The 24972-nt window shown below is 30.8% G+C and overlaps 1 protein-coding gene across 2 annotated transcripts in view; it reads right to left on the bottom strand.

Moving 5' to 3' along the window:
* Positions 1-11766: 11766 nt before the first annotated feature.
* Positions 11767-24972, bottom strand: part of LOC143198359 (uncharacterized) — a 239193-nt gene continuing 225987 nt past the window's right edge. The window contains exons 6-8 of one of the 2 annotated variants that reach the window (XM_076407525.1): positions 18125-18258; positions 16505-16733; positions 11767-12285 (exon numbers count right to left, since the gene is read on the bottom strand). In XM_076407525.1, the coding sequence (XP_076263640.1) occupies positions 12206-12285; positions 16505-16733; positions 18125-18258 (443 nt within the window). In that variant the 3' untranslated portion in view covers positions 11767-12205. Of the gene's footprint in view, positions 12286-16462; positions 16734-18124; positions 18259-24972 lie in introns of both variants that reach the window. The other variant, XM_076407524.1, reaches the window with a different exon arrangement.

Below are 24972 nucleotides of genomic sequence, written 5' to 3'. Positions count from 1 at the left end.
GTTGCGGCTCTGTGCAATAGAATAATTAGAATTCTTAAATCTTTTGTTGGAACTGTAAATTGTTCATTGTAACTAGTTCCATCAAAAATCTCATCTATTGAGTTTTAATTTTATGTATGCTGTTATAATATCACTAATTATAAATTCATACTCACTCACCTTGACTAAACAGTATACATTAGTATTTATATAGTCTATTCAAGTATTTTTAGTAATGCATCATGGATATTTGTGACGTCGATATATTGTAATGTTGCCGAATTAACTCTGAGTTTTAGTTCAGTTTCGCTTTGACATAAAAAAAACTCTATTCTAAATAAAATAATTGAACAAAAATATTTATTAGCTAAAATTTATTCGCTGTGTACAGACGCTAATCAGGTACCACCCAAAATAGCATTTTCGACATTCATTTGGGAGTAGCATCCACATCTAAGCTTAAGTTCGGTCACATGTCACTAAAAAAATGTAGGAGTGACAAAGTTGTAGAAAATTGGGGGAGACATTGAGGAGTGAACTTCTTAATTATTTTTTGAAGTCGGTTCAATTTTTTTGCTAGAAATATTTTATATTTCTCTTTTTAGTGTTCTATATGTGTTCAATAATTTACGTAGTTATTTTATTTAATATTGCAATGGGTAGGCCAAGTAATGATCCAGCCCGTATGAGAAGAAATCGGAGTAAAGAAACACTGATTGATAATGAGGAACGCTTCAGGTCTCAGGGTCCTTTATCTGGCCTAGGTGATTTGACGAATGTTCTACATGTACGAATGTTCGAATATTCTATTCAGTACAATATTTCTACGAGGTGTTATATTCTAAAGTTAGTGCTTAAAAAGCAAACTGAATGGATTTTTCACTAAACGACTTCAGATTTTCGACAGCATCAACTTAACATTATACCCAAATATCCGATTATTTTAGATAAAAAATTTATGAAAACTTTATACCTACCTTTGAAATTTGAGTATTTCTCTCGATTTTTCCCCTTCCCCCCAAGAACTCCTTAATTGGTTACAATGGGACCACCTCGAAAGACTACTATTTCCCATATAAGAAGAATATTAAATATCGTCCCACAATTTACGGAGAAATGGGCGAACATACATACACAAAACTATATACAGTCATATATAGAACCTCCTCCTTTTTCGAAGTCGGTTAACAAATAAAGGAAACCTTTCCAAATTAACTTTATAGCATTTTAATTATATTATCTACACCAGTATATAGCGTAGTTTAATATAGTTAATAGGTAACCAGTTAGTAGTTCATTGGTAATGTAGGACCTAATAAAATAAAACAATATCGATATAGTGATAATCTTAGCAAGAATCTCCCTATTATAATATAAACAATTAATATTATCTTAGGCCTCGATAAGGACTATTAGGCAAATTGAATTTGTCAGATAATAATCAGCTAATATCAGGAATATACAGTACGGCGGCTCTAATAAGAAGATGGCGGTTCGTATATATATATAATAGCTTGCCTTAATAATAATTAGTTGCATATTCACATAATGTTATGACACGTTATATATACAATTTAAATACGTATATCGCGTAGCCTTAATATTAAATATCAAGGATTCTTTGATACAATGATACCTTTAGTATAAGCAAGCCACTCTTATACTTATTAGAATTTTTAGGATCAGTCATTAGAAAAAACTGCGTTAATAAATGGATATTTGATTCAATTAGTAATCATAATAGAAGATTTAGTATTAAAGGGTCTAGATCCTGATTAACATTACTATTTTATATAATATAAATTAAGGTTTATCATCGCGGTTATCATCAAAACGGCAAGCTAACTACTGTGATCAAAACAAATTTATTCAATTTTAGACAAAAACTCTAGGCGAGCTGAATTAGGCTAATAGGGTGGTTGTGGAAAAGTATAAGTTAATCTTAAATGTAGAAATCCAAATCCAAATCAAGTAGGTGTACCGTGAATAAGGTAAAAGTGATTGAAAAGTTGAGAAAAAAGAAAAAGGAAGAGAAATACTGATAATACTCGAAGAAAGGAAATAAGGGATGGAAATTACAGAGAAATGATATTAAACAAGTTTATAGACATTGTTTTGTTTCACACTACAATTAATGGTAGATATGGTAAAGAACGAAACAGATATATTAAAAAGAATGCTAAACGCCAACAGAAACGAAAGATAAAATATTGTCTAGAAATAGAATGGATGTGCAAGAAGAATTTTAAGGGAGCTCAAATTCTATCCCAACGAAAAAAGGACTCAAACAAAAATAGGAATATCAAAATTAACTAAAACCACACTTATATCAAACAATGATTATAAATGATTCGGTACCAAGTTTAAAATCATTATTATTAAGTTATTACAACGATTATTAGGTTCCTTATTTATTTTTTGAAACCCCCTTCAATAACATCCCAGATAAATGTCTCGGGGTTGCCAGCTATTCGTTATCGGGTTCTAGTTGGCGCTGCTGGCACCCCGCCCGTGTTCAGCATCTGGGATTATATTTCTGCTTATTTTATAGACCGTTATTCCACTACCTAAAATTAGACATACCTCAAGGTCGCTACAATACTCTCGTGCCAGAATTTTACATACAATTAGTTTAAGCAAATAAAAATACAAAAATGTAGGAAAAAAAATCTAATACAAAATACCGATATACTAAATAAAATGTGCCGCATGAAAAGGGCTTTGAAACATATGATAAATCGAAACAGTCGTGGTTGGTACGGTTGCGATCTAGTACGGCTGTTGATATCTTCCGGCCCTACAGATACCGTTGCTTCATCGTTGCTTTGGCACTTGAATGTGGTCCATCGACGACGTTGAGAACAAGCTATTTTTCGGACAGGGCTCCCGTAATCGACGCTGTGGGAGGATCGATTGTTCGACGATGTGGTAGCTTATTTTCCTCGACGACGAGACGTTGGCAATTCTGGTACCTCGGTGAAGACATGACGAGTCTACGGTGAATGCAATCGGTACCTAGCTTCTGGAGCTGCTCTATGGCTAATCCATAGTCGCATACGTTACGGCAATTCAGAAAAAAACAAATCACGACGGTATCGGATCGAAGCTGCCCAAAGCCTTTCAAATCAAAATGTCTGCCATTATGACGGAGACGGCGAGCGAAGGAAGACATTATGACTTAAACATAGCGCCGCAATAAATGTTTAGCCGAGACGCTGATGATTAAACAGTGATGTAAAAATCTCTAATTGTGAAAGAAATAAAATTTGGAGACAAAATTTTTAAAAAAATGATATGGAAATAACGAAATGAAATTTAAGGTTCATTGTTCCACTATTAAAATAAAATTTAATGAGGAACATATGTTTGAGTGAATGTAATGCCGAACGAATAAAAGTAAAATTGAAGAAGAATAGTTTCAAAAATATCGAAAATGTTAAAATATAACGGCCACACAAAATACACTATGTTCCGAGTCCAAACATTCACGAGTCCAAACCCAATTTTACACAAGATCACGTCGGGGTCACCACTTAAGGGTAAATTAAATTGCTCGTTGAATGGAGATTAAACGAAATAAAACAGTGGTGTTTACATTATGTGACCGCTGTTGACGAGGCTTGGGCAGTCGATGGTGGCACGTCTAAACCAAACGATGGTTGGTAACTGAATGAATGGAAATCCCCTTCAATAACATCCCAGATAAACGTCTCCGGGTTGCCAGCTACTCGTTATCTGGTTCCAGTTGGCGCTGCTGGAACCCCGCCCGTGTTCAACATCTGGTACTATAATTCTGAGTATTTTGTAGACCGTCATTCCAGTATGTAAAATTCGACATGCCCCAAGGTCGCTACAGTATTAAATAAAATTAGTTATATATGAATGTATGGTTAAGTCAGCGCTATAAATAAACGTGTTTCTGCCATAAATCCATCCGAAAGGAAAGAACAAATAATTAGAGGGAAAACACAATTAGTACACGGATGGTCGGTACGGCAGGAAAGCACTCGAAGCGCGAGGCGTACACGGCAGAAAATATAAATTAAATATCCGGATATTAGTAATGTGTCAACGATGTTAAAGCGTACAAACTCGGTTTGTAATTCAAGAACTTTTGTCCTCGCCCGAAACCGTGTTCCTTTTAATAATATATGTCGCTTTGTGCGCGCTTTTGATGTGCCAAATTAATTAAAACTGTCCCGCTTTTTATGAATCGATTTTAATTTTGTTCCGGGAACGTCGCAGTGCCATATTAATGCGAACCGACCCGACGATGTTCCGGACACTTTTGTTTCGGTTTATTCACTACTGGACGTAAACACTGCATTAATATACACTTTTATGTCTTTACTTTTATACGGTCATCGCAAAAACTTAATTTTCTACTTGCTATTGTCACGGATAAATGGAACCTCTATGAAGTAAGTATTATTTTAATAATCACCAGAGTTATCAGAGCTTTAACATACATTTATTTTAAATCATTCAAGCAGATGGTTTTACTGCGTCTCAATCACATCGAGCTTTCTTCGTGTTCAAGCCTCATTGACATGCTTCACTTTCTAGTATATATCATTTTACTGAAGTGTGAAGCACAGAACATTATATAGTCGTTTAAATTAAATAGGCTGAAACCGAGGAAATGTTCTGCGTAGTCAGACCAATGCAACCAGTAAGACCATTGTTTTTATTGGTTCGGTTGACTTGCCTTACAAAGGCATTTGATTTTCTCATTTCTATAACGCGACTGTTTGTTTCGGTTTATTTACGAAGCCATTTTTGTAAGCTTTATATAGAGTACGTTCAGTACAAAAGGTCAATTGAAAAATCCCCGGCCTACCATAGTAAAACACATTTTTTGGCAACATTAGTTTTTCTATTCAACATAATTCCCTTCAAGGGCGTACACTGTGTATCTTCATTCGATGAAAATGTCTTCCCAGCGAGAATTCTTTTGAGATCTGAGAACAGGAATTAGTCACTGGGACCCAGATCTCACTTTGCACACAGCTTCCTGATACCCAAATATTCGTGAATGATATGATGTACACTTTTAGTTAATGTCTTTAGAGTGTCTGCTATTTCATTCAATTTCAATTTACGGTCATTCAAAATCATTTTGTGGATTTTTTAAATGTTTTCGTTGGTAACAACCTCTTTTGGTCGTCCACTGCCTTCACCGTCTTTGGTGCTCATTTCATGATCTCTAAACTTAGCATACCAATCCTTGGTTGTTGACTTTCCTGAAGTAGTGTCCGGAAACTCGACATCAAGCGTCAAGTTTTTGCTCCAACTGTATGTTTTCCCTTCAAAAAACTATATTTTATCAACACGCAAATTTCCTTTCTATCCATGTTTTTCACAATAACAAAACTTTCTTCTCTCAAAATGCTATAATTCACAAACTATTGATCCGACAACTGTCAAATTTATACACTCTTCTTTTGAGGTTTAGGGCTAACGAAAAAATATATGGACTTGATTCTAGTAGCGCCGTCTATGTGTGAGGCCGGGGACTTTTCAATTGACCTGTTATTTGTGACTCAATTATAATCACTGTTATTTGATTTTAATGTGACCTTAGTCTCATAAGTGTTGTGTATCTTAGTACAACATTTATTTTTTATTCAATTAATATTTTGGCTTAAGACTATTTAAAAAATATAGGTGCTTTTTAGGTTTAAGCATGTAGACGGACAAATTAATTTTTAAACTTGTATGCTTAAAAATACATTAATACACTTTACAATTATCACACTAATACAATTTGTAGACCAACAAGCTCAAACTAAATATACCGACAAGATAATACAGTACTTTTGATACATAATTAGTGTAACAACATTGTAGAAATAACTTATATAAATACATTTTTGTGTTGAATATTGACAGATACTGGCTTAGTCTGCTTGCAGTATGAATTAACAAAAATATAGGAAATTTTTTGATTATATTTGCCAGAAGATATATTTTGTTCTTAATTAAGATGAAATTTTTTTTTATAGTTATACATATTTAACTATTTTTATTTACATAATATCCCATTTTTTATTTGTTTGTTTATATTTCATTATTCTTTATTTATATAAATTATATATTCTTATATTTTAGCAAATCAATATTTTATAATTTTTGTATTAATGTAGAAATCTGATTTAATATATATATTTTTTAAACTAAAATATGGCTTTATTTCAAATTTAATTGGTCATTAGAATGTGATTTCAGAATTTAGTCACGGGGTCCATACGAAATCCTCACCCAAGGAAATACTTTCCTGATAAAACATTACCTTTACAGCTTTTTGTAATAACAATGTACTACAACAACTAACCATTTAAATGCGGCGAAATGGCCTTCCTGCTAAGACGATGCAAAACAATTCTGAAATTATATATGTGTTAAGTGAACACTCTGTATACTACTATATGATCTTATGATGTAATTAAAATTTTAATAGTCACCAATCAGAGTTATCAGAGGTATAAACCTATAAACACTACAATATAGACAACGAGCACAACTACAACAACTATAAACAGAGTATATGGGTATGACGAAGTAAGTACTTTAATTAATTACTCATTGTAGTGTTTAAGTTAAAGTCCATGCGGCTGCTACAGTCTGCGCACCTTAAAAGAGGACTTCAGGGAAGAGACTTGGGCCTTGGACGTGATTCCTTAAGTTGATAAATATTTGAAACAAACAGTTCTAATAAAATCGTATAACAATAATAACAGATTCTCATTTAATATTCTATATATATATATATATATATATATATATATATATATATATATATATATAAACCATATATATATATATATATATATATATATATATATATATATATATGGTTTATATTAAATGGTAGGACTGTACCTTTAATGTTCACCATTTAACGTGGACTTCGAACCACGATCCTCTCCACACAGCCTTCCGACTGGCCAGTGACTAAATTAGGAATCATTCCAGAAAGACATCCGGTCTTACCCAGCCTGGGTTTTGGCGTCACTGGGATGATCATTTTCCTTGACGGATTTTACAATCTTGTCTAAGGTCAGTCACAAATATTAAACAATCACAAACATAAATGTACGACCATGCCCCAGCAGGAATCAAACCCGCGACTATCGAAACAGTAGAAGGACCGTCCTGTCGTCTTTACCGCACCACCAACTGAACCAGCAATCATTATTATTGTTGTTCCGTTCTAAATATCTAAATTCCTTTATGTGAAATTGGTTCCGGTTTTTCACCGTTTCCAAAAATAAACATAAACTAATATTATTCCATAATGGTTTATTCACTTGATATAAGAATATGGCGCGGATTTCTGGCTATTTACTGAATTTAGTAGTTATAGCAGATTAGATAGTTCAAGGGAAAATAGATTAAATAGATTAAAGAAGAATTTAAAGACTGTCGATATAGATAGATTGTTTTATAGGGGGGATGTATTTTGAAGCCCACGACATATTTTGTTTCAAAATATTACCTTGTGATTTTAACAGATGTCGAAAATTATTACATTACCTTTAGGATCTAACTCATTTCATAGCTACTTACCATTAAAATCATCTCTGAGGAACGGCGGAAGCAAAGCTGTATAATTATCGATTAATATAACCAATATGTTCAACTTGATTTTACATTTTTTAATAGCATAATATAAGTTAAATATATCGGTAAAATTAAAACTAATCTAATCTACCACTGAACAACAAAACAAATTCTTAAACCAACCTGTAATATTTCAAAAATTCAATCATACGAGTTCTTGATAATAAAGGTTTTTTAAAAACACTAGGAAAGGGCTTATAATTTGGGAAGAAAAGTCCTATAGCCGGACACGAAAATTTATATTTTACTGCGCTTTGTATACCTTAAAAGTTTCGAAATATTTTTTGTACAATCAATTTAATTTCCGCTTGTCTCAGAATTCCATTTTCATTAAACCAGACACATTCATTATAAATTTATTGCAATAGAGATACTGCATCAAAATTAAATTTTAATATGAAAATAGTTTTACGATAAAGTTAAATTTTTAGCATTTATGTTTTATGGAAGAGATAAAATTGCACGAGCTTTCACATAGTTTACTGTTTATTGTTTGCCAGGAAATTTGCACGCGTTATTATACAGGGTGGTCATGATATATTTGAATAGGAAAGTCTTGGTTTCACGAAAAATTCTTCCAATTCATAATAATATATTAAGATGGGTCTGAAAATGCGAAGAAATTCTATATATATTAACTTGGAACTTTTTTAGACATTATAGTTCAAACGAATAGTGTTTATACATATTTATTATTTTAAAATTCCAACTAAAATGTAATAGAGTTCTTGCTTGAACCTCCAACACTCATGAAAGACAAGTATTTAAAAGTGGTCGCCTTTAACTAATAAGTCATAAAAAACACAGACATGGGATAATTAAAATAAAACAATTTATCATTACACATATCACACTTTATTTTAAAATAAACCTTAAACTAATCGATATAATAATAATGTTGAAACAATATCTAAATTTGTCTTAGCTAAAAACGTATTTTGACATTTTGACTAGAGAATTTTATTTACAAATTTTGTTAAAGCGTAGGAAGCGTCTTGATACATTAGTATCCAGTACAGATACGACGATTTTTTTTATATATATATATAATATATTTTTGGAAAATTTAAGATGATTGCCAACACATAGAAAAACATGTGGAACAATGAGGTCTGTGGGAAATGCTATACAATCTTAACATCTGCAGTATAAATTATAAGAACTTTACATGCACATGTATAGTGAGGATTTCTATAAATTACAATAACTTTAAAGAGTTGTGTTCACAATTCAATATTGATGAATTTTAAAATTAAAAGATAATTAATTATCAATTTTAACTGCTGTGTGTTCGTTGTTTCGAATTTCGTTGCTTTTATTCGCATAATAAAATAATTATATAAATATTATATGAAACAGGTTATTCGGATTTTCAGATTTTTTATTTAAAAAGTTTTTGTATAAACGCATTTTAATACATATTCATTCAGTTTCATTATCTTTCACGTAACATAATTGGCATTACTACAAATAATTTAACGTAACTTAAATAATATACGGTAACATTTGAATTTTTCGTATCAACAACGATAAAGGTTAATAATCGATGTAACTATTAAACTTTTCTAGTACCTAATATAATACAGTGAAATATATTTTTATATATGAAATAAATTTTTACTGTTTTTATGTTTCTGAATCTACATGACCAAAATACATACTTCTCTAAAAGAGCTTTTTTAATTATTTAAAAATAATCTGAAACTGTATTAACAAAGATAAAATAAATGTTTTAGTTTAGTTATGTTTTAGATTTAGGTACTCTAATAAGCAAATATTTTAATAAATATGTTGCTATTTTGTTGTCCAATGTCTGCTAAGAAAAAAAATTATTGAAGCATCTAGTAATTAGAGTTATTAATTATGTAACAATTAATTTCTTAAAATTAGCAATAAAATAAATACTGTAATATGTTCACAATAGCATCCAATGAATGATGTTTTCCACAATTTGATCAAAATCAGTTCAACCGTTTAGGAATGACACAGTTATATATAAATATACAATATATATATATATATATATATATATATATATATATATATATATATATATATATGATAGTCACTTGATTTATTGTAGAAATATAAACAATATTATAATTTTAAATAAAATTAATGAAATAATCAAATGAGATGTAACATCTAAAAATTGGAAGATATATTAAAAAAGTTTTATGGTATATTTCAGAAAATATATTTTATTTTAAAATAACCCATCTCATAAATGAATATTAATATAATGTCTCATATGGCTTTTATATATTCTGCAAAGAAATAACAATAATGTGTATTAGTTAATTAAAAACAACGCCTTATAGTCAACAAATGGTCCACTAATGACATTTTACAGTAGTCAAACAATTATAAATCGATTACATGCGCATGTAAATGTATAAAGCATTTACAATTATATTTATTGATTCTTCATAATAGCCGCATTATTGTGAAGCAGAGAATTTTCATATTAAGTGTAAAATAAATAATTCTTAATAAAAGCTATCACATATTAACACATTGGACCGTGTTAAGGATTATGTAGTTACTCCAGTGCTTATATACAATTAAAGCTAACGAAAACAAAACCTTAATTAATAATACATTTGCTAAAACTTAACGGCGCTCGAATTTTTAATTATTTACACATATTGCGTTTAATTAATTAGTAAATTTAATTATCAAAATATCTTTGACCTGTGTCCAAGTTCACCATTCACTCAGAGATCTAAAAGTACCTGTGTCTCGTTTTCATAATTTAGTATTACTATAAAAGTTCAGTTAGACTGTCAACTTGTCCTAGATTGTCGGTAATAATAATATAAATAATTACATTTTACATGCTAGAGATTTTGTCAGATTGTGTTTGATATAATTTAGAATTGATAGAATATTTTTACAATTTTTATTGAGAAAATACGATTCGACTATTTGGGAGGATGCGTTCATTATATTGTTTTAAAATATCTATTTTTATCAATATTAAAGGGATAGGTTGTATCAGTTTTATGATTTAGATATCATACATTTTTTGAATGTTAAATTGTTATATTATCAGATATTTGACTATAAACTAGTTTATCTTGAAAAATAGATCATATTTAATATAACATGCTGTTAATCATGATACAAAACATAAATAGAAGCAAATTATATAAATTGTTGGCATACGAGAAATGTATTAATCGCAGAGATGATATTCAGTATGCTAATATTAAATTTTTTGTTATTCTGCGTTGCCATAGACAATATAAACGTAGACTGCAAAACATACTCTTTGGCTTCATAATATCACTCGCATTACTATGATGAATCAACATATTTTATATTAAAATGATGCGGTAAGACAAGAACTGAAGTAAAATTCTGGATTTTGATGTCTGCAGAACCATTGATTTTTTACACTATATTAAGACAGTAATATATTCCTGCTAATATTTCTACATTCTGCAATCATTATACATAATATTGGAAATAATAAAATAAATTATGTTGATAATAATACATAAAGGTAATATGCAATCCCTCATCTCATCATAATCTAAACTGAAGGAAATGATTTTCAAGTTGCACTGCGAAACCCCGATGATTAAAACGGAAAAAAGTTTGGATATAGCTTAACGAAGTTGCGACTAACATTTTTGAATAAAAAGAAAGCCCATTCATAAGATCTTCGTTGTCTGAAAAGCCTTTAAGTCCACTTCTTACAGAAACATCTTTGCTTATATTCTGAAAATGTATGTGATGTCAGTGAATAGGGATTTCATCAGGGCATAAAAGCGATGAAGAAAACCTAGCAGAGACAATGACATACCATGGTGATGATGGATTATATCCCAGAGAAAATTGTACAAGATACTGCGCTGGGAAAATGAGAAAGAAAGGTAAACAAAACAAGTACCTAACATTCATATTTTAAAATTTTTAAATTAAAAGAAGGAACTATATATTTTTATTTCTTATATACTTTTATATTTTTTGTGATAAATAAACGAAATCATTTTGTGAGAACATTTTGTGAGTTCTTTTGTGTGGGATAAATTGTACAAATCTAGAATGGTACTTTCTATCCGGAATAATATAGTTTCAAGACAATTTTTCACAAATTTTTCTTTAATATAAGAATTGTAATATTAAAATAACGTTGAAAAGAGTTGGTAGTCATGTTTTAATAACAGGCTGAGTGACTGAGTAAGAATTCATTCCAGAAGCTATCCGGTCTTATCCAGTCAAAGTTCTGATATGAATGGTATGATATTTCTTGTCATATTTTGTACATTTTCCTTATTGACAATTACAGTTATTAAACAATCATATATATACATTTACAACCATTTCCCAGCAGGTTTATTTATTTATTCATAAAAGTCCTACAACTTGAAATCTGATACAAATATCGTATAATGAACGCATCCTTGACAATATAACTAATAACTAAAACTAAGAAAAGTTCCTTTTTATATTACACACTCTCTTATCTCATGGAACATCACCTATACTAATTACTCGCCCGAAACATATTATTTGATATATAAAAGTCTTATTTAGGGGAAGTTGATCACAAAAGAGTTACATGTTGAATAGTCGGCCATCGAACATCTCCAACTTATAATATGAAAAAAATCACTATACTCGAAAACAAATAATAGAGTCCAAAAGCGTCGAGTTGGCTCGATGAGCTCTTCACTGAAACAAAAGAAATCTCTGTCAAAAGTCCGTAAAACTGCCACGATTTCCGAGTTAAACTTCCATTAATTTTTATCCGCCGCTAACTTTTCCCCCGTTAAAGAGATATTTCTTCTAAATGCAATTATTTAGATATTTAGACTGTTTCGTACCGACGAGCCAAGTACGGCTGAAATTATCTCAAATACTTAGTGGTAAAATTAAAGTTTCCCCAACTACGTTAACTTTTCCCCGAACCCGTTACGCTTCTTTTCATTCTAACTTTAAAAGTTATCGAGTTATTTTTAGAATGACTCTGTAAATTTAGTGTGAAAGTCGCTTTTTCGTCCTCCTCAATCATTTTATCCGATCATTTCGAAACTTCTGAGCTATTCAGATGCAGATATATTCAGCGCCATCTGCCGTAATATACTTGGAGAATTACAAGCCTGCTACCTCTTTTATGTAACCTGTAATACCCTTTATAATTTAGTAAACTAATTAAATTGAATAAAACGAGGAAAACCTAAAGTTATTTTAGATAATTTTCGGTGAAAATTATGAAATTTAATTTCGAGCTGCTATGAAAAGTTTGGTATAAAAAATTAGAGGAAAAAACATTTCAACGTTTTAGTACCTTTAGAATGATCAAGCAGACATTCCTGGCCATCCAGCAATATGATTATAAATGTAGGTAACTACTTTCTGATTTCAAATATGTATGGCATTTAATTTTAAAGAACCCCTTATCATATTAGGTTATGAATGCATTTTATTTTTATTAGACATATTGGTGAAAATTCAGTATTAATGGAAATAACTATTAAACGACCTCCTAACTTTCCATATAGAATTATTGCGCTACTTAATGTATTCAGAGGCTAATGATGGAAATAGTGATGGCGAAAAAATATGGATATATCGATATATCGATATTTTCGCAAGCTCATATTTATCGATATTTTCTTCAGAAAAATTAAATACATTTCTTAAATATTATAATTTTCTCGGTGACCCACACCCCTACATGGAAGCCTCAAAATTGCATTACTGCCATCCATTACTTTTGATGTTTTATTTTAAGAAATCTACTGCTACATCCAACTAAACAGTATTAAAATCCTGTGGTGAAGCTGCTCCATCTTATTTCTGTTGTCGATTTTGATTTTAACGATTTAGCTTTTAGATTTAGATTTAACGGAAGACCAATTAAGTTCGCAGATAACGAACTTCAAGACTTCTTGATCGAAAACCCACAAAACCTTCAAGTAACTTAGCATTTGATATGTCAACTCTCTCCAGAAGTTACATGCAATAGGAAAGATCCAAAAAGAGAGAAAATTGACTGAAAAAGTGTTGAAGAACTTTTGAAGACCTATCTTCCTTCCTAATGAACTAGGTTCTGGTGCTTGCTCAGACAAGAAAAGCGACTAATGGAGATGAATCATGAATATATTTTTTTGTGTATTATCCAAATGGTATCCAATTCTCCATTCAAAGCAGTGGCATTATTTTCTAGTCATTTTTAGGAGACTATCGTTTCATTGAAAACTTCGCAAACCGTCAACTATACTTGAATATCTTTTTCTGAGAGGTGGTTTAGTATACATTTTCCTTGAAATTTCAGTTTAAGAGTTGGACATTTATATATAGCTATATAGTCAATTCAATAAGTTATAAATATGGAAGAATGCGAGTCCTTCATTATTAAGTGCCATACCAAATATTTTGGAGTTTATTTTTATTAACATCATAGTGTTTAATTGTTTTTGAAGAGAACAATAGTAAAGTAATGAACTATAGTAAATTCGAAAAATTTTGGTTCCTGGAAAGATATATAGTCTATTCAAAGTTTTTTTAGTAATGCGTGGATATTTGTGACGACGAAACATTACAATGTTGCCGCATCAAATCTCGAGTTTTAATTGTTTGGATTTGGCACACAAAAAATTTGTAATCTAAATAAAATAATTGAACAAAAATGTGGCCAAATATAATTTATTTTAACGTTATATTAGATCTAAGAACTACAGTTAATTATACAGCCACAATAATTTATAGGTAAGAGTTAAAACTTCTTATCGCTATTGCTTTCAAGAATTTTGCATAGGTCTGTCAGCTGGTCGCCGTCCGGTTGTCAGATGTATGCTAAATTATTCAAAATATTAGTTATAATTATTACAGGTTATAAACCGGGAAACATTTTAGCCCTTTATTTTGATAAATTTTAAGGCCTTCCGTAATATATCATACTACTTTATTTAAAAATTCCGAAAACAATAGATATTCAGGGTTACAAATTGATTGGGACTTTAATAGGTTATTTCAAAAAGGAACGAGATAACGAGGCCCCCCTTTGCCGGTAAATTCCGTTAGAGAGGTAATTATTGATGATATCAAATAATATAAGTCCATACAATTTTATTGAAAATGTTTTTGGCGGGTTGCTGCCATGCTAAATATTACCATGGGTACTGTGAATAACATAGTTTACTCAATTAAGAATAATACGTTAGATTCACCCAAGAAATCCCGTCTAAATACAAATGTATTAGAACAGTAAGTACACAAACTATTTTATCGATATAAGCATAATTTAATAAAACTATTTTAGAGGAAATTGTCTTCTGGAAAGTATTCATAAAAGAATTAGGGACATGCAGATTTTTGAGGGATGTAAGACATCAAATAGTGTGAAGGTAAAGACATTGCCTTAAAACGAATTCAATTAAAGATAGAAAAAAGGCTAAAAGTTACAATAGCATTAAATTGGGTTTTGTTGGTCATTATATTTACTAATAGCTAATTGCAGATATATACTAGTTGAGAAGTATATTTCATCAAAAACTGTTTGGATATATGGAAGGAAACACTGTCAACCATAACACCTTCTGTTTGGATGAACTCGATAAGACATACAAAGGAAGTAATTGATAAATGGTGGAATTGTGAACATATTTTGGATAGATTAGAAATTAACAGTTTAATGATTGAATTGGACAGTGTAAGTGTGTAGTCGTAAAGTGAAAGAGACTGAAGGACATTTTCAGGATAGGTGATAATGTTGTGCAATGCTGGAAATTCCTGAGACAGAGTGATGAGAGTGGAAACAAATAAAGGTATACACATAATTAATTGAATATAACTGTAAGACATCGTATTGAAGGGCGTGAAAGATTGATGTGCGCAGATATGATTATAATTGTTCAAAATTAAACATAAGCAGTAGGTTAGAATGTATGAGGAGAAAATGAACACTAACTATTTCGTAGATAAGGTAAATGCATTAGACAGCATTCACTGATTACTTTTATCAAGAATGGTGTACACAGGTAGTAGTAGAAGAAATAAAAATACAGTGATAGCAAGATGACTTACCAAGTAAACATACCATCGAAGGAAACAAAAACTAAATATAAAAAGTAAATATGCTCTCGAATGAAAGTAAAATACGTTTTTCAGATATACAATTGTTAATTAGGTGAACTAGGCCTCTAGGGAGATAACACTACATAAAAAACGTGCCTAGAAACTCTAACTCCTGGATGGAGTGGAAAAGAGTTCAATGTAAACAAAACAAATCTAACCTACAAACTACTATACCTGTGTTCTTAATTGTAGTTTTAGGTCCTTCGATAATATATGTATTAGATTTATTATAATATTAAAATAAACTATATCTGAAAACAATTTTGTTCAATTGTATATTCTTTAGATTAGAATTTTCTTTTATGTTAAAGCCAAACTGAACTAAAACTCAGAGTTGATGTAGCAACATTCTAATGTTTCGATGTCACAAATATCCATGACGCATTACTAAAAAAACGTTTGAATTGACTATAATATTGGAGTGCAGAAAAATTATTTAAAGTATTTTCTTGGTAATAGGATTTAAGCAACAATTCCCAATTGTCAGAGTTTAATATATTAGCTAATATAGGTATTTTATTATTTAATTAATATAGATAAAGAAAACTTAAACCTGTACTTAAGCATGTAAATTAAAGAGTCACTGAATTTACGGTATATTTCTATATATTTAGGTTTAACAGCGCCCTCTAATACAATAAATTTAAAACTAGAACATTTCAATCGGAAACTAATAATATCATTACACGAACAAAAATATCTAGTCTAATATCATTTGACAAATTTTGTTAGAAAACCAATTTAAACTGAAATTAATAACAATGCCTACCCTGAATATGTGTCACGTGTGAAGAAGCAATGGACCACTCACCCAATAAAAGGGCTTCCCTCATATCCCTCATGACCGGCAAACTCTGTACAACAGTTTCCCTGTCTTCACTGAATAGCACAGGAGCTATCGAAGCCACACACTTCACCCTCATGGAGCCTCCAAGGAAGTGTCGGTTACTCAGGATGAATCTGAGGCCCAGCGTTGTGGTAACCAAGCCTTTGGGGTGATGCTCGATGGGATATTTGATTAGGGCCTCATCTTTTTGTATCTAGAAGAGATTGTGTGATAATAAACTCATAATAAACAATCTTCATAATTTTGATATCGTTTGGTCACATATTTCACAAAAATTAGTCCGGACTTTTATTGTAAGACAATTTTCATGTTATAGGAGCGTGTGACCAAAATACTATCAAATAATCAACAAAAATCAATCAGTAGACAAGACAATCAATCAGTAGTTTTCTAATTGATTTTTAGGAGAAAATATAAAATAGTCCGTAACAGAAGTTCCCCTTGAAAATCAAAACACAAAAGATACATTTCGGTCCTCTTTACTTTAAAAGCGTATTTCTAATTTAGAATTTTAAAATTATTATATAAACTTATAAGGCAATACACAAAGCTGAAGTGTATTTTGTAATACATTCATCAATTAAACAATCTCTATTGTATTTTAAAGAGAATCCCTATCCCGAGTGGTTTAATAATATAATATATTGATTGGCTCTATATGAACTAACACTAATAAATTTACAACATAAAATTTAGTAATTTCTTCATCCACACGCTACTTCTTCAAATATGTCTTTAAATATTCCCCTGTCCCCCCAGTTATTATCCTTTTTGTCACGTTTTTACATATATCAAGAAAATTAGTATTTTGCAAAATAGTTTAATAATAAGTAAAAGAATTTTAATCGATTCTTTTTGTGCTTATATATATTTTTTATACAATTCATAGTTTTATGTCTTCATATTTCAAGAATTATGTCTAAATCTCAACATAAAAATATATTTTTTCTCACTACTAAAATATTAAAATTTGTTGTGACAGATATGGGAAGTTTTTGTTTTATTCATAATATAAGGTACGTTCGTGTATTGTGATCGTTTTTCACATTTAAAAGGAATTTACTGAGAAACATTATCAAATTCTCATAATTTTCTACATTTTTATGGTCACATGGCTATATGGTGTTGAAAGATTATTTATTGCCGTTGGATGGTTGCATTTAACTAGACAATCAGAGTTAATCAGAGGGATTTATGTATGGTGGGTACGCTGAGTGTGACCGGGTTCCCCATTTGAATTGCAACTGAGTACCCTTCACGAAATCACGTATCTTTCCGAAAATAATAAAAATTTTAAAAGACCTTCTTAAGAGTATATTCCTAAAAGGTTAGGCTTTAAAAATATGAAGGAAAAAATCGATATTTTCAAATTTCTAAACTGAAATATCCGATTAAATGCAGAAAAGACGGGAGAAAATAATAGGATTGATATACGAATCCGCAAAACCAATACGTATTACCGCTTACAAGTTCAGTGAACGCTGAAATAAAGAAAAGTCGCCATAGATAGGACGATTAAACCTTAAACGATATTAAATTGCATCCTGTCTAGAGGCGATAAATATCAATTTGCTAAAAACCTACCTGTTGTTCGTTTATGTACCAATGAAGAATTGATGCCGGTCGACTTCTGCCAGAAGTGCAATTCAGGTTTATCTCGTCTCCTATCTGATATTGTTCCTCCACGCCGGAAATTACGGGATCCTCATCCGGAAGAGCTGGAAAAAATGAGAAGGATCCCATTAGACGTGTCGTTTATGTATCGAGAGAAAATGAACAAATTTTTTTCTGCTTCAGGAAATTATTAAGAGAAAGAGAGAGAGAGAGAGACGGAGAAATAATTCGAAACGTGTATTTTTACTTTGACGATTCTTGTTGTATTTGCGTCATTATATTGGCTTTGAAGTCGATTTTGTTGTTACAAGCTTTTATTGGATACCAAATACCCTAATAAGTTGCGCGTACTTTGGCTTTGGATTATTTCGGTCCGATAACGAACATTCCATTGTGTTTTAGGTTATTTTTGTTGATATTGACTGACATTTTTAGCTCGTTATACATGATAAGAATTGACTTATTACGTAAATATGCAGGTAGTCCGAAAACTACCGCATATTTACGGTAAAATTATTCTTATGAAGTAAATTTAACCTACTTTAGTTAATTTAAAAATATCTTAGTTAATATTTCGAATGCAGGTCGTCAAAATTAATTGAAGATACGAGGGAAGTTTGGGAAGTTAGTGACTTTAAACGCATCACTGCTGCCCTTAGCTAACATCTGTTAATATATTACCGTGAAGTTTCATAGACCTGATCAATTCAAAAGAGTAATGACACACGTGACCAACATGTGTCTGTCAAAAGTTGTAAATTCATTTTACAGTCAGACAGCAAGAGAGATGAGAAGGAATATATTCCTAATAATAGTGAAATAGGTGATGAATCAAGATCAGCTTGATGCAGCAGAGACCAAATATACGAAACGTATAAGAACAGAAAATAGTTCTTTCAATCGAAACATAATTTAATACAAATATTTAAACCAAAAGATATACAGCTGTTTGAGGGATGTAGAACAACCCTTCATACACTGTTGGTTAATATAGGATTTAAGTGGCGTAAAGATAACCCACGAAGAGGTTTAATGGAACTTCCAGAGATTTCTTTTAAAATAACACAATTTTTAAAAACATATAACAAAATCAAGGAAGAATTATTATATCAATTTATATATTTAAGAGAAGTAAGAAAAAAAAACGTAAATCGTCTGTATGAAAAGTGTCGCTAAATAAAGGAAACTCTTTAATCTCTTTTACTTTTTTTTCTTTCGAGATAGGAGAGATTATAAAGAAAATGTGTAATAAAAGATAATGTTAGGCAACCAATTGTAGAAGATTGTCCCTGTTTCTTTTTCTGACCATTTAAATTAGCCCAACACAAATTGGAGGTCTCAAGGAATAGACCTTTTGGAAAGTCCTCTTATGGGTTTGTATATTTTTACGCTGTTGTAATGGGAAATTTAATAATGCTGTTACGGAATTTTTATAACAGGAAAATATGAAACAGGGCAGCTTAATAATATCTGTCGCGACATGTAATCATTGTGGTTACATAAATCTAAGCACCTGAACAGAAATAAACCTAATGTTTAGTTTATTGTGCTACATCATTTAATTGCTACAAAGTAGTACTTCATTTAATAAACACTGCAACAGAAAAAATCTGAAAAAGAAAACCGCGAACGAGCTGGCAAGAAACAAGAACAGAAGAAAACAAGGAAAAAATGCAACAAGGCAACAAAATCATTATAAAGAATAGAAAGTCCCAACAACATTAGGACGAACTCTACAATTTCGTATTATAGTCGTAATGATTTTTAGTTGATATTTACTGACAACCAGCAATATAAACCTATTTGCGACTATGAGCCGATACGGAAGCCTGGGAGAATAGGATGAAGATTAAAAGTTTTATTTTATTAATAACAGTATCACAATACACTTGTTCGAACAACCGGACGTAAAAATAGAGAGTTAAAATATTTTTATACAAATAATTTAGCGAAAAACTATAGCAGCTATCATACTAACAAATAAACACTGATTAACAATAAACTAAATTTTATTGGGTATCAAAATTAAAGAAAAACGTTGTTTATTTAACTATTCTAATTTATTCTTGTTAAGATAAGTAGACTTTAATGAACCCAATAGATTAAAATGTAATTTACCCCTGAATATAACGCCATTCAAAATCATCTTAATTTAATAAACAACCCTGTAATTTCTCAAGTTTATTTCAAGTAGAGTACAATTTAATTGGGGCATATATTATCATTAGTAAAACTAGACAATCGTTCATTAGCGAGGGTAAAACTATGGGTCCCCTAATAAGTTAGTTCCCAGACATTTTTGCATACAAATTGCTACTAAATTTCAATTGCATGAAATTATAGTTATTTCTAAAATTACTGCTTATTCTTACGTGAATAACAGTAATTTGGAGAGTGCTCATTAATTTGGCCATGCTAGAAATCATATAAAATAAATCTGCAGAATTACGTCCATAGATTTTTGCTGGCTTTAGGACGACAATCGTTGAACTAATTATATATTTTCTTCTAATTAATTAGCTGTCTCATTATTAATTTATTTAAATGTCTCGTAATTATAATTTATCGACCTATGACCAAGAAAGTATGTATAAAATTATGTTTCGTTATAACATAATATAAACAAACCATGTCACACAAACAATATCAATATGTGTTCAACATGTCTCTGGAAACGTGTGTTAAAGCTGTCCAATTTGTTTAAATTATTTTATTTTTTAGCATTTCAAAACCTTTCCAATGGGCAATAAATATTTAATGGATCCCACTGGTTATGGCGCTGAGTTTGTTACTAAGATTATATGGGGCGTCAATAAATGTCTAACATATATTAGATTTGCTAGAAGTGCACCCAATATAGTCATGTTGTTGGGACTTTTTATTTTTTATAATAATTTTGTTGCCTTGTTGCGTTTTTTCTTTCCTTCCTGTTCTTGTTTCTTGCCTGCTTGTTCGCAGTTTTATTTTTTCTGCGATTTTCTGTTGAAGTGTTTAACGTGTTTACATTGTTTATTAAATGAAGTACTACTTTGTAGCAATTAAATATTTTAGCACAATAAGATAAAAAAATAGATTTATTTATGTTCATTTAGTTAGTTTCATGTAACCACAATGATCATATGTCGCGATAGATATCGTTAAGCTGCATTGAACAAATATACAGCTATATTCTCTAATGGTTTCATGTTATAGAAATTCCGTAACAGCATTATTAAATTTCCCATTACAACAGCGTAAAAATATACAAACCCATAAAAGGACTTTCCAAAAGGTCTCTTCCTTGAGACCTCCAATTTATATTGGGCTAATTTAAATGGGCAGAAAAAGAAACAGGGACAAACTTCTAAAATTGGTTCCCTAACATTAGCTTTTATTACACATTTTCTTTATAATCTCTCCTTTCTCGAGAGAAAAAAAAGCAAAAGAGATAAAAGAGGTTCCTTTATTTAGCGACACGTTTCATACAGACGATTTACGTTTTTTTTTTCTCACTTTTCTTGCTGTGTAATCCTTACCGCCACGAGAAATATGACCGTAAATACCTGGAATTATTCCCCGTCGGTATTATACACGCACCAATCAGGATGTTTGTTCGCCAAAGAAAATATATTATGTGAGTGAAATTCGGCTTCGAATTCGAGAGGTTTTTTTACCATTTTTCGATCGAATGATTCAAGTTAAATAGATCTCCGTTAGATTGTCAAGCTATATATAGACGGGGATGGTCGATATTCGCCGCTATCTAACTGTCTCTAAATACGGAAATATTTCCACGGAATCACTGAGTACGTATGTCGAGGATAATGAAGGTTGTGGTAAGTAAACTTTATATGTTTGATTTATATTAGGTTCGATATGAACGAAAGCGTACCGTTTAATATTTGTCAAGCAGTCGATGAATTTTTCCTATATCATCGAAATTTGAGAGCCGTTTCTGATTTGACTTAATACTGGGGCTCAGATCATGATTTGAGTCTGTGGTTAGTGTTGTCATCACCTAGCTAATGTAAAGTTTGATATTCTTAATAATATACGTATTTAAATTTTTATTAGATTTAGAAATTCATTGTCATCGTTCTGCTCTTGGAAAAAAACATTTGCAAAATATATATTAATAAAAATTAATCGCTTAATTAAATTAATTAATCGTTTAATTATTACTTATTACTCTAAGTAGCTCCACAGATTACCCAGTGGGCAATAATCATTGCTTATGTTTATATTATATATATGTCATATAGGAAAGCACTTCATTAAGTGATGTCCTGTATAAAATACTATTTTAATTAATTAAATAGCTTTTATGTTTATTCTAAAGTCTATATATGTCTAATAATCAGATCGACTGGTAACAGGCTTGTGGGATGATATGAGGGTAAGAAGATTTGGATCACTTTCTAAGAGCTAGAGAAATAGTTTAAGCGTAACACAGCATTATATATAAATTCCATTAATTTGAAGCACTTTTTTGAGAGTTCTTGAAAGACTTTTCCGGTTATTAAATCAAATCCCTTTCCTTTAACATACTTTACTTCTTTATTATTAATGTTACTTCCGTGACAGTAAATTTTCATGGTACGAGATCCACTTGAAATGGAGTTCTAAATAATTTTCATACTTTGCAGATCGTTATATCGAATTAGATCGTTATTGGTTCTAGAGGAATATAGCGTTGTATCCCTTCATTTGAGTACGGAGTACGGAGCACCGATAATGGCACGAAACACTGTATTTTGGAACCATTGTATGATGGATATTTTAGATTCTTTAGCGGTTCGCCATAGTTGGATTACATGTAACCAAACATGCTTGAGTATAGATTTAGGCAATAGTATGTTGTTACCTAATGATAACTTGAATTTGCGCCCGATAAATCAAAACATTTGGTAGAGTTTGGCGAGTGTATGGTTCTTTTAATTTTGTCAATCTAAATGCATACCAATATATTTAGCATCTTCTGTTTGCGGGAGTTAATAATTATTGATAGAGCTGGTGGACATGTTGTTCTACGCAGCGAAAAAATTATATGACTGGACTTTGTTTCGTTGGTTTTATACGCCATCTTTTCAGTCATAGCTGCTATAGCTTGATCTTCATATCTTTTTTATTGAGTTCGTTGTTTCAACGCCAGGCCAAAATATGTTCAAAAATATACTTAAAAACTCACGGCTACTATATTGCATACAAAATCTCATAATGTAGAGAGTGACGCAAAATACAGTTAACAAAATCTTGATGTTGAAAGCGAGACGTGAAAACACTTGAAAAGACACAGAAGACTGTCGACAAAACATTGATACATTGAGTTTTTTGGGATCGAAATCAAGTGGATCTAGAAGTTACTCAGAATATTGCCTAAAAGCATCAAGGAAAATTATTAAATCGCAGAAATTTGCAACAACAGAAAGCCATATTAACTTGGGTCGATATTGGTCAAATATTTTTCTGCTTGTTTATGCAAATTCGAGTATGGTATAGAAAGATTCACGTTCTAACTTTGTATGTAGAGATGCCATAATATTCCAAGATTTCTTTGATCTTTTACCTATCGTTTTATAATAAGAACATATTAAAACAAATCACTAACTGATTTGAATTTTATTTGTATCAAACAAAAGCCTATGTTCGACCAGGAAGATTTGCTTGGTCTGCTAGTATTGGTAACACATTTCTTGTAACTCTTTCCCTTATTTTGGATATATTATTAATAATAATGACAATATATACTTTTCAATATGATGGTAAAATCTACTTGACCAATCCGATGTTGACGATTGCTGATTATAGCGCTATATCAGTTCATATAGAAGTTAAAGCTTCTACCATCCCTGATAAATGCATGAATGAGTGGATTTCGTACTGCAAAGCCATATTATTTGAGAATTGATGAAGAAATGACCAAAGCATTGACAACTAATGGATTTCCTGCTATTGTGAATCTCAATGGGGCCTAGTTAAAACAAGTAGAGCAATTAAAGGACTTGGGACGAAGTGGTGGGTCGAATAGACAAAACTGCAGGAGTTTTTGCTTCTCTGAAATAGTACGAGTGAAACTACGAGAGCTTTAAACCAACTATAAGGGCTTAAAGTAAAAACTGCATGTTTCTCTCCGTGAGGATTCAAGAAATTAAGTAATTCATTTAATTAGGATGACAAAATCAGTGCACAATTGAGGACCAAGCAGATTACAACCGTTGAACATCTTTATGATAAATGAATGAATTGCTTACCGATTTCTGTTGCGAAATCGATCTTTTGGATGAAAGAAGCACCTACGGCAGAATATTAGGAACTAGGCACACTATACAATAGTCAGCTACAGATTGGGGTTTGCATTAGAATAATATTGAACAATTCGCTACTTCTTTCCCAAAAAATTAAATAGTTTCAGAGTAAATTAAAAGTATTTGTTTCCTTACCTACACTTTTTGTAACTTATATTGTTCTTCAAAAATATTTTCTCTACACTTAGTCATATAGCGAATCGTAGTTACTATAATTACTATATATAAGGCATCTACATAAATTATGTAGCAAATAAAGCTAACAAACACAAACTTCTATATTTGTCTTTTATTGCTGCTATAACAGTTTCCAATAGGCAGTGAATGTATTGTTCTAATTTTAACCATAATAAAAACTGTGTTCAAACAAGAGTCCTAAAATGGTTATCTCACATAAAACATTATTTAGTCTTTGTAATTTTCGAATGACTAATTTAGTAGAATACAATTTCATAATTTATAAGAACACGATTGTTATTTCATAAATATTGGGTGGTGCAAACTGAACCTTATATTTAAACACACAATAACCTA

The sequence above is a fragment of the Rhynchophorus ferrugineus genome, unplaced genomic scaffold (assembly GCF_030347505.1).
Source record: "Rhynchophorus ferrugineus isolate W39M unplaced genomic scaffold, kcgeb_rfMv2 rfM6, whole genome shotgun sequence".
Lineage (NCBI taxonomy): Eukaryota > Metazoa > Arthropoda > Insecta > Coleoptera > Curculionidae > Rhynchophorus > Rhynchophorus ferrugineus.
This window is presented reverse-complemented; position numbering and strand designations above follow the sequence as displayed.